The sequence below is a fragment of the Lagopus muta genome, chromosome 5 (assembly GCF_023343835.1).
Source record: "Lagopus muta isolate bLagMut1 chromosome 5, bLagMut1 primary, whole genome shotgun sequence".
NCBI classification, from domain to species: Eukaryota; Metazoa; Chordata; class Aves; order Galliformes; family Phasianidae; genus Lagopus; species Lagopus muta.
This window is the reverse complement of record NC_064437.1, coordinates 25118059-25132573: the sequence shown is the minus strand read 5'-3', so window position 1 is coordinate 25132573 and position 14515 is coordinate 25118059. Positions and strand designations below refer to the sequence as shown.

The 14515-nt window shown below is 43.7% G+C and overlaps 1 protein-coding gene across 2 annotated transcripts; it reads left to right on the top strand.

The window, feature by feature from the left end:
- On the top strand, positions 1–14515 carry TDRD5 (tudor domain containing 5). Of its 2 annotated transcripts, XM_048943806.1 has the most exons (12): positions 1–486; positions 1667–2068; positions 2764–2888; positions 5719–5766; positions 5919–6139; positions 7170–7376; positions 7843–7909; positions 8784–8984; positions 9466–9627; positions 10313–10453; positions 12269–12482; positions 13278–14515. In XM_048943806.1, the coding sequence occupies exons 1-12, from the start codon at positions 255–257 to the stop codon at positions 13478–13480; spliced, it is 2223 nt and encodes a 740-aa protein (XP_048799763.1). In that variant the 5' UTR covers positions 1–254; the 3' UTR covers positions 13481–14515. The 2 variants fall into 2 exon arrangements, with proteins under 2 accessions (XP_048799763.1, XP_048799764.1); XM_048943807.1 differs by lacking the exon at positions 12269–12482 and having other exon boundaries at positions 13278–13397.

Below are 14515 nucleotides of genomic sequence, written 5' to 3'. Positions count from 1 at the left end.
GCTGTGAAGAGCAACGCGCGCCACCCCGCCTCAGCCCGAAAAGGCGGGAACGGGGCGCGCAGGCGCAGTGCGGCCTCTTGGCGTCGTGTCGGAAACGCGCTGTCGTGACTGAGGCGGCGGTGCCGGGGTGTGGTGGCAGTGTTGAGCCTGGCCTGCCGCGTTGCCGGCTTTTGGTTGTGATGTGTTAAAAAGCCTTTCGCAGTCGTGGCGTGAGGTGTTTTCTGCTCGCTTTTTGTCTCTCTTAGAACACAGACATGTCGCAGCAGGTACAGCTGATGGAGCTGCTGAAGAAGGAGGTGAGGTCGCAGCTGCTGGCTGCTAAGGAGGGCCTTACCCCAGCCCAGCTGGAGCAGGAGTATCTGGCTATGGTCGGCAGGCCGCTGCCGCTGCGTGACCTGGGGTTCTGCTCTACCATGGAGATGGTGGCCAGCATGCCAGGAGTGGTCCGGATCTGCCCCAAAGGCAACGGAGGGTTTCTCCTCAAAGGTGAGACCTTCCTCCTTGCAAGTAGAGAAAGATTGCCTGGAGTTACGCCTCGGGGTGAAGTGGTGCCCTGAAGTGAGGGCTCTGTTGTAGGTTGCCCACCCAAAGGCTGGCTCTAGCTCCCCGCTGTTGCTGGTATTTCTGGCGCTTTCTGTTTTAGCTGTTTCCTGTTGTTTGGCTAAGAGTACAGAAAGGCAGTAGGTGAGGAAGGTGAGTGAAGATCAGTGCCAGCTCTAGTTTGGAGCTACTGGGGTGTGTGTGACCAGATGACCTCCAGAGAAGTCCTCTACACCAGTTCTTGGTGTGATTCTGACATCTTGTTTTTGCTTGAGTATTAGGATTGATGGTGAACTGGAGAACCGGTGCACAAACACAGCCCTTTTTTGAGTGCTGTTGGCAGCTTCTTGTGGTTTTGTGAAGCTTAAAATCACAGAATGGCTCAGGTTGGAAGGGATCTCAGGGATGATGAACCTCCAACCCCCCCTGCCACATGCAGGGCCACCAACCTCCCCATTTAATATTAGGCCAGCCTGCCTAGGGCCCCATCCAATCTGGCCTTGAACACTTCCAGGAACAGGATATCCATGACCTCCCTGGGCAGCTGTTGCAGCACCTCACCACTCTAATAGGAGAGAACTTCCCTCTGATATCCAACCTAAACCTTCCCTCCCTCGACTTAAAGCCATTTCTGCTTGCCCTGCTGTTATCTACCTTTTCAAAGAGTTGAGGTGACTGTTGGATTCTTTTTTCATAGCCACTTTGAAACAAGACTCAGTTCATCAGCATCTTGATGCTCTTAAGCTGTGTTAAGATTGTACTGCAATTCAAGCTGAGAGAAGCAGTGGACCATTTACTGTTGCCCAACAAAACCCACAGCAGCTGGCTTTCTTCTTGTGATGCAGTATGCACTTGGCCAGCCTTCCTTCTGTCTGGGTTTATAGGGAGGAGGGTGCAGATTAGCTGTTAAATTTGGTTCTGTCCATTTTGCAGAGGGGAAGGAAAATTGTTTGCTGTACTGAAATCCACACACGGTTTAGTAGGATTGTTTTTAGAAGAGACATCTGTCTAAAAAGGGAAATGGGAAAAGTGGAAAGAACAGCTTTGCCTATGCAGAGCTTTGAATGGTTTACTGCTCCAGTCTTCAAATAGCTTATAAATATCTAATATTTTTTTCCTATTGTAGCTGTTGCCGACGAGACCACCAAAGATATTTCCAAACTGATTTCCAGACAGAAAACAAGTGGTAAAGCACGGAGTGTTGCTAGGAAGGGAAGGGCTGCTTTTCTCTCTCAGAATCAGTGGGATTTGCCTCCAAAGGGCAAGACTCGTGTCCTGCCAGCAGCAGTGAAGAGGGAGCTGCAAGATCTCTTGAGTTCCTCACCACTTCTGCTCTTGGATTTCAACGATGCGTACTACACACGCTTTAAGCGGACGTTCCAGTACAGGCAGTATGGATTTCTCTCCATATTTGAAGTTTTCGAAAGCATGTCTGATACAATTATGGTTAAGGAGACAAAAGAAGGTTCCTTGATAACCCTGAAAAAGAGCTCCTCAAGTGAGAAAGAGCAGAAAAAGATGCCACAAGGTAAGGCATCTTTTAGCTGGAAACATGTAGGTCTTTTAAGCATTGTGGACAAGCAGATGTATTTCTGGTAGATGTTGCTGTATTTTCAGTTGCTGTAATAGTCCCTGTTCCCTTCTGATTTATCAAGGAAGGTCTGTGTGGTGCTGCAGAAGTAGTTTAAGGAATTGTCTCAGTAGCAGAGAGCTTAACTGGAAGTTTTCTACAAGTTGCCGCTGGTTTTTGGTGGCAGGTGAAAGAAGAGATCTACCTTCCAAATATAAGCTTTCTGAACCTGTGTGGAGGACTACAAATGCTAACTGTTGCAGACAGCAGATAACAAAAGTAGAAGGATCTCTTGAATGCCCCGCTCCACAAGGCATTGGAGCCCTTCAGTGCACTTCTTGAGATTGAAAATTTACTAATACTACTATGAAAGATTAAGCTATAATTTCCCACAGAAGAGACTGTGTGTACTCACTGTTCCTGTAACAGCCATGGCAGAAAACTGTGTGCAGTACCTGCAGGGTTCCTGACTTGTCTAGCTGGAATTCATTTATGAAGGATGCCTCTCTAGCAAAAGTTTGTGAATGTGGTAACTGAATGCTACAAGAGAATGGAAAAATGCAACCAGTGCTTTCATTTTTCAAGTGTTTTCTGTTTAATATGTAACTGCATCAGTCCAAGAAAGAATAATAGCCAAGTTATTGTCTTTGCAGTACTCATGGCTGAGCTGCCTCCTTTGGAACCCAGCTGTGAGACAGAGATCTTTCATCAGGCAGCAGAAGAGAAGTCAGAGCCAGTGGATGCACAAGAAGTAGGTCTGGGTGATGGCCTGAAACAAGTGAGTAGCTGGATGAGTGATCTGTAGCTTCTTCTTGGCTTAATCCCAGATTGGAGGCTCTTTGCTTGCTTTTGTTACTGAGATTGTGTTGTTGATGCATTGCTGCTTGCAAAAATTTTAATACCTGTTTTAATGTGGAGTGGCAAGACTCCAGGCTGGGATATGGCTTCATATGCCATCCTAACCTAAGTTTTTCTCTTCTCTCTTTTGGGTCATCTGATCTGTGTTAAAGACCATCCAAGGTCAGTTAACCATCATCTTGTTCTCTGATAGTTATGGTAATACTCTGTGTATTTATTTGTTATTACATCTTAGTGATCTGAAGATGAGCTCTGTGGAATTTCCTGGGCTGCTGTAGGCAGAATTAAGTGTCTTGTGCAGTCCCATTAAACAGGGAGACAAAGCTGGGTGATGATTCTTGTGGAGACTTTGATCCCTACAGTTTCACTTGGTGACTAAAGGAAACCAGTAAGACTTTATTCACTGTCTAAAGTTATGGGGGTTCCTTGTCATTCTTGTTGGACTTTGAGAGTTTTGAATTTGTTTGACAGTATATTTCTAGAAGGAGACGGAGAGGAGCAGTTCGGAAGATCCAATAGGTTGAGGGAATTTGTCACCTCTGTTTTTTTTTTTCCTCTCTCTTTTCCTACCTTCCTTCTCTCCAGAACACCTTCCTACTGTAGTTCTCTCTGCCAAGCTTCCCAGGTGGCTGTATGCAACCTGAGGATTGGAGTGCAGGAAAAGAGTCCCAGGAGTTCTTCCTGACTTTGGTGTTTTTTGCAGTTAATTTGGAAGTCTGTGTCTGAGTTCGTGTATGGTAACTGTTGAGTCACAGCCTGAACCACTGATTGGGCACCTGGGGAAAAGACCTGGTCAGCCCTGGGAGCACAGGTGAAGGCAATTCAACTGTGCAACAGGAAGGGGTAAAGCCTGGCCATACTTCTCTTAGACCTCACTTAAGGGCTGACAGCCACTGTGCAAGGATTTCTTTCTGGGGATCCCTCCTTGGTGAAGTTCTCCCCTGCAAGCCTAGATCTTCAGAGATGGGTGAACTGTCCTTTTTCCTTCCTTTATAATGCTTTCCTATTGCATTAGTCCCTCTGTCATTACACCTCTTGTATCACCTTTCCATCATGTCAATCTTTCTGATTCTTACGGCTGGACTTCACGTTCCTAAAGCAAACTCTCTGGCAGTCAGCATTGAGCTTGTAAAGAAGTCTTAGATCTGAGTGATGAAGCAGCCAGAAATTCTCCTTGAATCAAGTGCAGTCTGCCTGTTGAATCTGAAGGGCAAAAAAGAAAAAGAGGACTGTGATAACCCTGACTTCAAGTGAGGTTTTTGAGCCTTCATATCACAATGGGAATCGGTTAAAGACTTCTCCTGCTCAGGCCATTAAAGGTGTTTGTTCAACTTGTTTTCCCCATGAGACGTTAAGTTTGCTCTTCTGTTTTTAAAAAAGCCAGAAAAGGGAGGAAAGGTAGTTGGTATGTGGGATATGCAGTGAATGCTTGTTCATCAGGATGCTGCAAGGTGGAGGGGAAAGAAGAGACCTGATCCCTGCCCTGCTATACGGTACCCCAGTATCCTGTCACAAGAAGCTAATAATGGAAGGGAAACTAATAATGTGAGGAGCACGGGCTGAGTCAATGCTCTGAGAAGGGGAGAGGTGTGTGGAACTGCTGCTCTCAGCGCTTTTCTCACCCACAGCTGAGCCAAGGGTCATTCACACCACTGTGGCAGCTGCCTGACTGTCTTAGGGAAAGGATTAGCTGGTCCCACAGGCTGCAACATATTGCAGGGCTCACTTTTAGTGTTTCGCTGTTTTCTCTTGTTATTGTTTTATTGTTTGTTGTTTGTTTTTTTTTTTTTTAAGCATATTCACAAGTACATGTTTCTATACATTCATGGAGATGTCTTTTGTGATCTTACACATCTTTACTGATCTGTAAATTAGATTATAAAGATAGTGTATGCCCTTAACAGGGTGATATGAACCAACTTCAGGGGAGCAAACCAGTCCCTCAGAAATGCCTCTGTTCACAGGCACTGCTTAAAGGATTTCCAGCCATGGATTGTTTTTTTTTCTTTGAGCTGCTGCTCAGGCAGGCATTTCCTCAGCTGTTATTTAACTTAATGTTTCACTCAAAAAATTTTAACTCAAAAAATTCAAGAGTATTGGCCTTTGCTCTGTCTGTAGAAGGACTTATCTAATTCTTGAAAAAAACATTTAGAAGAGTTAGTGTTGCAAAAAACATTGCTTGCAGTTGGATTAGCCAGATAAATGAAGGTGTATGTACTGGAAGACGTTTCCCATGTGTTGCTTGGTGCATAATGCACTGTTAACTTGTAGTCTGTTCGTTATGGGTCAAAATGAAATCATTTTGACTTCTGATCTTTGGAGGAACGCTGCTCACTGCTGCAGAAGAAAGCTCTTGAGGCAGTGAGAGAGTAGCTTATGTATGGTTCCCCTCCACAAAAAACTGTGAGCTGCAGTAGCCATTCACAGACAGATCTCTCGGGTGAGAAAAGAACAGAATTTGTAGGTCTCATTTGTTTTTATCCTGGGGAAATAGCTCTAGTGTGAAAATGTCACTTGAATCACTTTCAGGTAGCTTTCCTGGTTCAGTCATATACTCTTTCATGGTCACAGAGCATAGAAAATAGCATCTTTTGGGTAAAATCCAGCAAACTTTAAAAAACATTATTGTAGCAATAGCTGTTTTCTGGACAGAAGTCAGGACATGACTCTAGCTCTTTCTCCTCATGGGAATGCATGGTATTGTTGTTACACTACCGTTATTGACTGATTTCCTTCATTCTTCCTTTTAGGTAGAAGAGAGAATGAATGCTCCCCCCACAGAGGAAGTTCTAATCCAGGTTTGCACATCTGGTGGGATTTGCTGATACTCAGTAACTCATAGGTTCCAAGCAAAGCAGACTCTTTCTTTTCTAAATGGTACTGGAACAGTTATTCATGTATGCTTAGTGCATGAAGAAATGTGAGTACCAACTCCTTCATCTCTTTGTAGCCTCAAGATTTGGAACAGTCCAGGCTGGATATAATGATGGTGACTTCAGACATCCCTCCAGATGCAGTTCAGGACAGAAGACTTTGCAGTTTACCTCCACTGGAGACAAGGTGCTTGGTGGGAGTAATAGTGAATTTAATAGTCTCTCCTGGTGAGTTCTACATCCATGTCTGCAGCGCAGAAACTTCTGATAAACTGTGGGATCTCATGATTGAGATGAGGTGAGAACACTCTGTGCTGATAGATGCTACTGCCTGTTGTGTTTGTACTGAGAGAACAAGGACAGCCAGCTAGTTATGATAGTTATGATAGTCGATAGTTACGATTACAGCTGGTTTGGTAACTTGTGCTGTCTGAAACACGTGTTCATAGTGCTTATCCATTCCTTTTGATTAGCAAGCCAAAAGTATGGTTACTATCAATTTGCAGTTGCTTGGGTGTGATCTGGATAGCTCTAAACTGTAAAAGAATAGAAAGGTTCCAGAGGGGGAATTTTTATCTTCCTTTTTGCCTCTTTTCTGTGTTATTAATGGGCTCAGTTAAAATTTTTCCTTCCGTTTCCAATGCTTGTCAAAAAGCAATGAGTAATATGCACTTGCCATCATGTACAAGGGCTGCTTCAAAGTAATGCTTCCTGTACGATGTCTGCTCACGATGTCAGAGGTGAATATTCTGCAATAGTGGTGTTGTGTATTGTTGTGGTTACTGTGAAAATAGGAAGCATTACTTTCAGAGCAAACTGTGTGTATTTGAAAGCAAGCAAAGCCTCATCAGTGACTGTCAGTTTCATTATGCATTTGAGATTCTCTTCCAGCACAGTTAACAGCAGTTACAGAACTGCTGTGTGTTGAGGAAGCACCCGGTGTCCACGGGGCACATACAAGTGGAGTTATAAATTCTGCAGGCAAACACTACAGATGATGTGTAGCCAATACTCCAGAATCTGATTTTTAATAAGCAGTGATTTAGCCAGATAATGTTAATGACCAGAATGACTGTATTTAGCCTCTAAGGAATTCTCTTTTTAATTGGACCCCAGGGAGGACATTCAAATGTTGAAATTTAGGTTTGCATTTCTTACAGTCATTTCAGTTTGAGTTCAGCAGAAAGGTGATGTAAAGCATCCATTTAAACATCTGAAAATGTTGTCACTGGGATTTGAGAAACCAGGATTCTTCTGAAATCCTATGGATTTTTGTGTTCATCTTTTGCATCTTTCCAAGCACAGTCTTTCCTTACGATGTTTTGCAGATGCTGTTATTCAAATAAACTTGTTTCTGATCGTTACATCATGCCTGAGTCTTCAGTACAGCCTGGACAGCTTTGCTGTGTGATGTTCTTGCAGTGGTGGTACCGGGTTATCATCTACCGTGTGATCAGTGACCAAGAAGTGGAGGTGTTCTACCCAGATTATGGGAATGTAGGCATTGTTCAGAAGTCTTGGCTGAGGTTCCTCAAGTAAGTAGATTACACATGGTTGGCAGAATCACAGGATGGTTGAGGTTGGATCTCATCCTCATTTTAGATTCCACGAGTGGGTGTAAACATTCTCTTCAGTAGTCATCAGTTGAAATGGGCTGCGTTTTTGGTGTCAGAGGTACTTGTTTGCCTTTGCAATTTAATATCTTCTGTGCTTCATTCTTTGGTTCAAAAGTCATTGTTCTCTGTCCATAACTTTGTAATCATGAGGGGTTATGATAGAAAGATGCTTGGGTGAGGGAAGGCATAAGAGATCAGTTGTTAGTGCAGTTCTTTCTGTGCCTGTTCCCTGGATATTTTCCAAAGTTACTGTTGGGGTTAATCATAAATCCACTCTTTATTCCTAAGTTGATTTTTAAAACCCAGAAGAGGAGTAAGTTCTGCTCTTCTGTCTGTTTTTGCTCTGAGTTTGCTCTAATGGCCATGACTTTGTTTTATATTGCAGATGGTGCTACTTGAAGCTGCCAGCTCAGGCCATCCCGTGTTCCTTGGCATGGGTCAAGCCTGTGGAGGTGTGTGTTCATATGCAGTTTTGTTTACTGACGTACATATAGGAGCTGTCAAGAAGAGAGAGGCTTTTTCTCAAGATAAGGACAAATATTTGGATTCATCCAGGTCCCTCTGATGTTTACAGCAGAATTGTTGCTGTTATGTTCAGTGGAATGCTGAAAAGTGATAACCTTTTCAGTGTTTCTTCTTTATGCCTATGTAGTATTCTTGCTCATATAATTTCAGAAACAGATAGCTGATAAGCAAATGAGCAAGCATTTGTTTTCCCCTCCAGTAGTTCTCCAGGGTCCTTCTAAAACACTGATAGATTCAGCCCTGTTGTAAAATTTTCTGAGACCAAGCTTTAAGTGAGTTTGGTGCAATCCAAAATGCCAAAGCTCAGGTCAGTCTGTCGTGAGAAATCTCATGGTCAAGAAGTCTGGGAAACGTGCTCCCATGCTCTGCATTGGAAAGGCTACTTCAAATTTGTGTTTTGAAAACATTCTTAAAAACTTTGCTTCTTGAGGGCAGCAGATCCACGTTGCAGTGAGGCATTAGCAGCTTTGTAAAAACTCCTGGCACTTAACTTTCATAATCTCATGGTTCCAGGAATTCGCTTCTTCCCCCTCCCCATAGATAAGATAAAATGGCTACACTTGAAAATAGGTACTGACAGTGAGAAGGTATTCCCTGTGTAACTGGCTTTGCAAACTTTGGGGTTTAAATTTAATTTAGTTCAGTTCTAGAAAGTTTGCCTGAATTTCCCCCTTCCCCTCTGCATTTTTATCCCTAGCTGCCTTGGCCTAATTGTCATCTTGATGAGTGCTCAGAAGGGAAAGTCTCAGGTGATGGATTCTGGTCTGTTATAGTAACATCATACTCTTGTTTCTTCTTGAGGACACGTGGACCAGTGAGGCAACTCTCCAGTTCCAGGAGCTGTGTTACTCTAAGGTCCTTGTGGGCATTGTGGATGAATACGTGAATGGCATTTTGCATCTCTTTCTGTGCGACACATCCTCTGAGGAAGATGTCTACATTCACTCTGTCTTGAAGGATAAAGGATATGCTGACATCTGCAAAGAGAACTTACCCTCCCAGGTCAGGAGGGAGGAATGTGGTGCTGTAAGAAAGGGCAGGGCTGGCATCCGTTGGGTGCCTTATAGGAAGATGCTCTCATCGTTGAAGATCAGTTATGCCATTACCAAACTGAATTACAGAAATGGTCTTGATTAGAAGCATCTTAGTTTGCCAGTGAAATATGCAGTGTGGGACAGCGTAAGCATGGTGATTGCATGCTCTGTGTAGGACAGACATCAGGATATAAATCATGCACCAGGGAGTGGTTATGAGTTAGGCCAATTTGTATAATTGTCTGAATGTCTCAGCTCTGTTTTGGGAAGAGCTGTGTGGGTCTGAAAGCCGTGAGAAAAATGCTGCTGGGATTATATATCTCAGCAGGACGTCAAGCTTTACTGCCTGGAGCACACTTTTTTTTTCTTTCTGATATTGGTGGTATTTGCAGATTAGCTTTCTTAACTGTGCTGTGTGTTGCTTTTTGTTGTTGTTTGCTTGTTTCTAGGGATTCAAGGAATTGAATTCTTTAGCCTTGTATGTTCAACCCAGTGCAAAGCAGGAGAGTGCTGAACTGGTGGAGCCAGACCTTTGCTTGCAGCAGGATTCTGTAGGTGCAGATAATGAAGCATCAAGCTCCAGACTGGATGAGGATGAACTGTGTAATCAGGTGGGCATTTGGCTGTGACATAACTGTCGTTCAACGGAATAAACTCCAGAGGTTGTTTGACATATGTTGATATATGAGTACCATGCACTTTTTCAAAGAAGTTGGAAGCAGGACCAAAAAAAGCCCAACACCATTCCCATAACATGTTTTGAGTTGAAATGAAGCGTGTCTAACATGACACTTGTTACAGCTCAGCTGGCATTTCCTTGTAACTGCTCTCAATGCAGGGAAATGCAGTGCATGCTCTTGACTTGGTCAGACCTTAGATTTGCCCTGTCAGCCTTGACAGCTTGCTGCTTCCCCACCGCAACTCAGTTCCCACTTAAAAACAAAATGTGTGGATGCTGTTGTAGCAGATCTCTTAGCCTAGGACACTCCTACATGGTAAAGTTCTCAGAAGGCTGTGTTAACTGGACAATATTCTTAAAGAGTCTGATTTTAATCAAGAAACTAGTTTTATGGTGGTGGAAAGAAGTTAGGGTGGCAGCTCATTTCTTGTTCGTGCTCTTCCCTTCCCTCTGTGTTCTTCTTTAAAGTTGCCAAAACTTCAGGAAGAACAGGGTGGAAAAATTTCTTTCTGTTAATCTGTCAGAGCGATACCATCTGACTGCTCAGTAGCTTGCACTTCAGTGGATTTGTTCCAGTGCCTCTTGATTTCTTCATGCTGGTCATGTCCTTGCAACAGAACCTGTATACAAAGGAGAAATGGGACGATGTGCAGCCACTTCCAGATGAAGTAAATGACTCCAAAGCTACAGACCAAGACCCTGAATTCGAACAGGAGGATACAAACAAATCTTCAACTGACCTTATGGCATTGGTTAAGGTAAGGTTTGTTGTTTTTTTTTTTTTCTCAGCCACTGCTGCTGGGATGGAGTTGTTTTAAATAAAAATAGTCAATTTTTCTACTTTTTTTTTTTTTTAAATTTACTAACAATGAAACAAGGATTGGCTTTTAGTATGGGTCCGGAGGTGTACATTTACCTCTTTGTTGCTGTATTATCAGCAGCACCAGGAACACTAGTGTTTCACTGGTACATCAGGGCGTTATGGAATAAAGTGTCAGTGTCAGCACTTCATGGATCAAATCTGGCCCTTCTTCACTCCTTGTGAGCTGACTTAAGCATTCCCCTGCAAGTATGAAACCACGTGGGTATAGAAGCATAGGAATTTCCCAGCTGGATCGTGGGCATGTTGTCTGCCCCTGGCTTAATCGCTTTAGAAGCTTTAGAGAAAGTGACAGGATTTTCTGTTAAGGAAGACCATGAGATGAAAAGCTAAATCCTGCCTATAGACACCAAGGGAAGAAGTGCTCTAATCAGCTAGCTGTGACAAACAGAAGCTTTTCCTTTCTCTGTGTCATCTCGATCCCTTAGCCTCAGTAGATGTTGGTACCTGTGGTGTTGCCAGGTGGTATTCCACCCCTTTTCCAGTTTTCATTGTTCATGCTTTCCTTTTAGTGGTGATGATCTTAATTGCGTGAATCAGGAGGAAGTGTAGATGGTGCCTTCCTTATTTCCTGCCCCTCACAGCACTGTAGGGCATACTATTTCTTTTATCTTTTCTGGACAGCTTCCTTATGACTTGTGTGCCTTCCAGCTTTTTCCAATAGTCATAGACCCTTCCACAGTCTGCCTTTCCTCCATGAATGTTCCTTCTTTGTCTTGAAGTGGCAGTGACGCTTTGAGTCCCCCAGCAAAGACAGCATGGTTATCAGAGGGGATGATTACCTTTTAATGGTATTTTCTTTCTTATTCTAGCACTCTAGTTTTTACTGCATGTTAGGCAGAAATTGTTAGTGGGCTGATGGTATCAAGCTGAGTAGCTGGTTAATGAGGCTCTCATACTTGTTCAGGTTATTGCCTTGTTATCCTACCAGCATTATACTTCTGTTGCCCAGCCCTGAGGCTGTCCTTGCTGCTTCAGAAGCTTCTCACAATCCCCCTGTGAGTGGCCAACCTAAACTTCTTGAATCACCTTGTGTAAAACTGTTTTGTTCTGGGCTAATAGTCTGAATGCTCTCTCACCAGAGGCTGATTCACCTCATCTGGAGGTGGGTGCCTTTTTGCTGCTGCTTCAGCAGAAGAGGCCTAGAGAACGGGCACCTAATTTTTGAACAGCTACAGTTGGGCAGATGAATTGCACCGTGGCTTGCCTGTTTCACTATTCTGTCATGCTTCATGCTGAATCAGTAAATAAAAACACTGGCTTCAGTCCCATTCTTTGACTGAGATGTAGGTGGTCATCTCTGGAGCTTAAATTTAATTTGTATTTTTGGTAAAAAACGCAGAGGAACTTCTTCTGACTCAGTTCTCACTCCCTTGCAGAAACTCCCTCTGTCATCGCAGTCACTTGTTCTGCGTGGGGCTGCTGAGAGATGAGCCAGCTGTTCTTTGCTAAGACATGCTAATTAGTATCCTGTAATAATCTGCCACTCTTTTCAGCTCACTGTGCAGGAAGAGCTGCCCTTTTGCTGGGGTTGCAAGTAGCCAGTATTTTGAAAAATTCCTGTTGCTGACATGTCAGTTCTTTATGAACTCTGAGGGAAGTCATGAAGGTCAGGGCAGCTAATGAACTGAGTGTGCACTAATTGCACCCTCTCCTGAGGGTTTATTGTTTGTTTGTTTTAATATAATTGCAGACACCTCATCCTCTTGGAGAGTCCTTAAGGCCTACTGTTTTCTTCAAGTCATTGGAAGACTACTTCTCCTTCCTCTATGTCAAGCAACCAGCAGAAATGAGCCAAAATGGCCCTAATAATGTACAACGATTTTCCAACAAAGCCCAGTCTTGTGAAGTTCTACATGCCTCTCTTCTGCTTATGGCAGCACCATTTATGCTGGACAACCGTAACAGTACGAATGGATTTATCAGTAAAGTTTAATGTAGAGGAAAGCTGAGCAAACTCTTACTGTCCCTTGAGACCTGCAGTCAATGTGAAAGTATCCTAGTGCTGCTTCTTTGCTAGACCTGATGGACTTGTTGGTATTTCTGTGGGATGAGCTGTGACAAAAATAAATGGCTGGATGCAATGCTTTGTTTCAACCTCTGTAAGCATAGTGAATTGAGGTGTTTTTCTCCCAGGGTTTTTGGTTTTTTTTTTGTGGTTCCTAGACTTTCTACACTTCTCATGCTGAAGTTTTTGTTTTTTCCATTCCTTACATCAGGCTGTGTTCATTCCATAGTGAGCCTCTCCTTCTAGCTGTAAGGGAGAAAAGCACTTTTTTAACTTTAAAAAGTCCACAAGGGTGTTTTTTTTTTTTCCTGTTTTCAAAATAATGAAAGAATTTTCAGCCCCCATGTGCAAGTTGCCCAATTTACAAGCCAAAGTGAAGTGGCTTGCCTGAGATAGTGTATGTTTGTTTCTTGAAATAGAGCAGTTTGCTGTTTCTCTGGAGTTGAGGCCCTAATCTTCAAGATAGGATCTTATTCACTTTGAGTCTTCTTTCCCACCTCTGGGGGGAATAGGGATGAGAGCTGGGGGGAGATAGAGAGAACCTCTTGGATTTCACCTTTTCCAAGTTAATTCAGTGAGTTTGCAGTGGGAAGTAGCCATGCAATCACTTGATCAAGTACAGCAAACAGATGCTGCTGTCTAAGCTGAAACTCTTAAGAGATTCATGCGGATATTTTCCTTCTTCCTTATGCAGGTGATGAGAAAATGAAGAACAAAGACCTCCCTGAGAATCTTGCACTTGTGCAGTGCAGTGGCAGAGGTCTGTGTGAGCAAGAGATGTCCTGCAAGCTCTACGTCCCTCCTACCACCTTGTCTGCGGTGTTGGCAGCTGCTGCACGCTTAGCCACTTGTCATGGCTACTTCCACTGGCTCCCAGGCCCAAGAAAGGAGCTGTAAGAAGAGGTGAGAGAAGCAGATGGAGCTGCTGCTGAGGAAGGCTCCGTAGAGCAGTGAAATATTACTGTGCTGTCATTCTTTTAATTAAAAAGCACTTGTTTGAAAAACCTGTGTGACATTTTCTCAGACATACCTGGTGCCTGTAGCACGTGTTTCTTTGAGTTGAGGAAAATACTCTGTTTTTCTTGTACTGGTCTTGCTTTATTGCTCTTTAATGATTCAGAAGAACATCTCGAGTGTCACGTTGTGTTCTAACCTGAGGAGAGGAAAACTGGAAATGCATCCCTCCCTCGGTGTCTGTGTGGTTTCATCATTGTGTACAGGAGGTGGTTATGTTTTCTTCCATCTTTTTTTTTAACACAGTCAGTGCTCTTGCTCAGTCCTTGCCATTAGGAGAGCTGTATGCCAGCCTTATCACTATCCATCCTCGTAAACAGCCATTCTCTCTCCTGTTTATGTGCTCCCTTCAAGTACGTTATGGTTGGAAAGACCGCTATGACCATCTAACCCAACCATCAGCCCATGCCTGTAGTCTGCTCTGGGCCATGTCAGTCAGTGCAGCATGTAGCTTTTGCTTGAACACCTCCAGGGGCAGTGACCCCACCACCTCTCTGGGCAGCCTGTGCTGGTATCTCACTGGCTGGTGAGGGCTTCCTTTCTAGGAATGAACTGTGTGCCCAGTTGATTCCGACCCAAGAGTTTTCCCTGAGAAGCACTGGTGAAAGAAAGATGACTACTTTCGTTGAATTTCACCATTTAGTTGTGATCCACATTCAAAAAGAAGGGTAAAACTGCAGAGAGCAAGAAAGAAAAATGGGTGTTGTTAGGGATCAACTGGGCAAAAAGCCAGTGAAAGGAGGTGAAAGCAGAGAAGTTGAGAGCTGCAGGAGTTATGCATTGTGCAGCAGCTGTGTAGCCCTACAGGGAGTGTCAGAAGTTGCCTGACTTTCTGGTCCTGTGTTAAGGCCATGAGGTTGTAACAAAAGTGTTTGTCTTCTAGCATAAAAATGGATGAAACACTTGTGCTTGCTCAGA

Coding starts and splice junctions, on each gene's coding strand:
- TDRD5 (XM_048943806.1), top strand. CDS start 255: ATGTCGCAGCAGGTACAGCTGATGGAGCTGCTGAAGAAGGAGGTGAGG. Junction 5,767..5,918: donor CAGAGGAAGTTCTAATCCAG/GTTTGCACATCT, acceptor ATCTCTTTGTAG/CCTCAAGATTTGGAACAGTC. Junction 8,985..9,465: donor AAGAGAACTTACCCTCCCAG/GTCAGGAGGGAG, acceptor GCTTGTTTCTAG/GGATTCAAGGAATTGAATTC.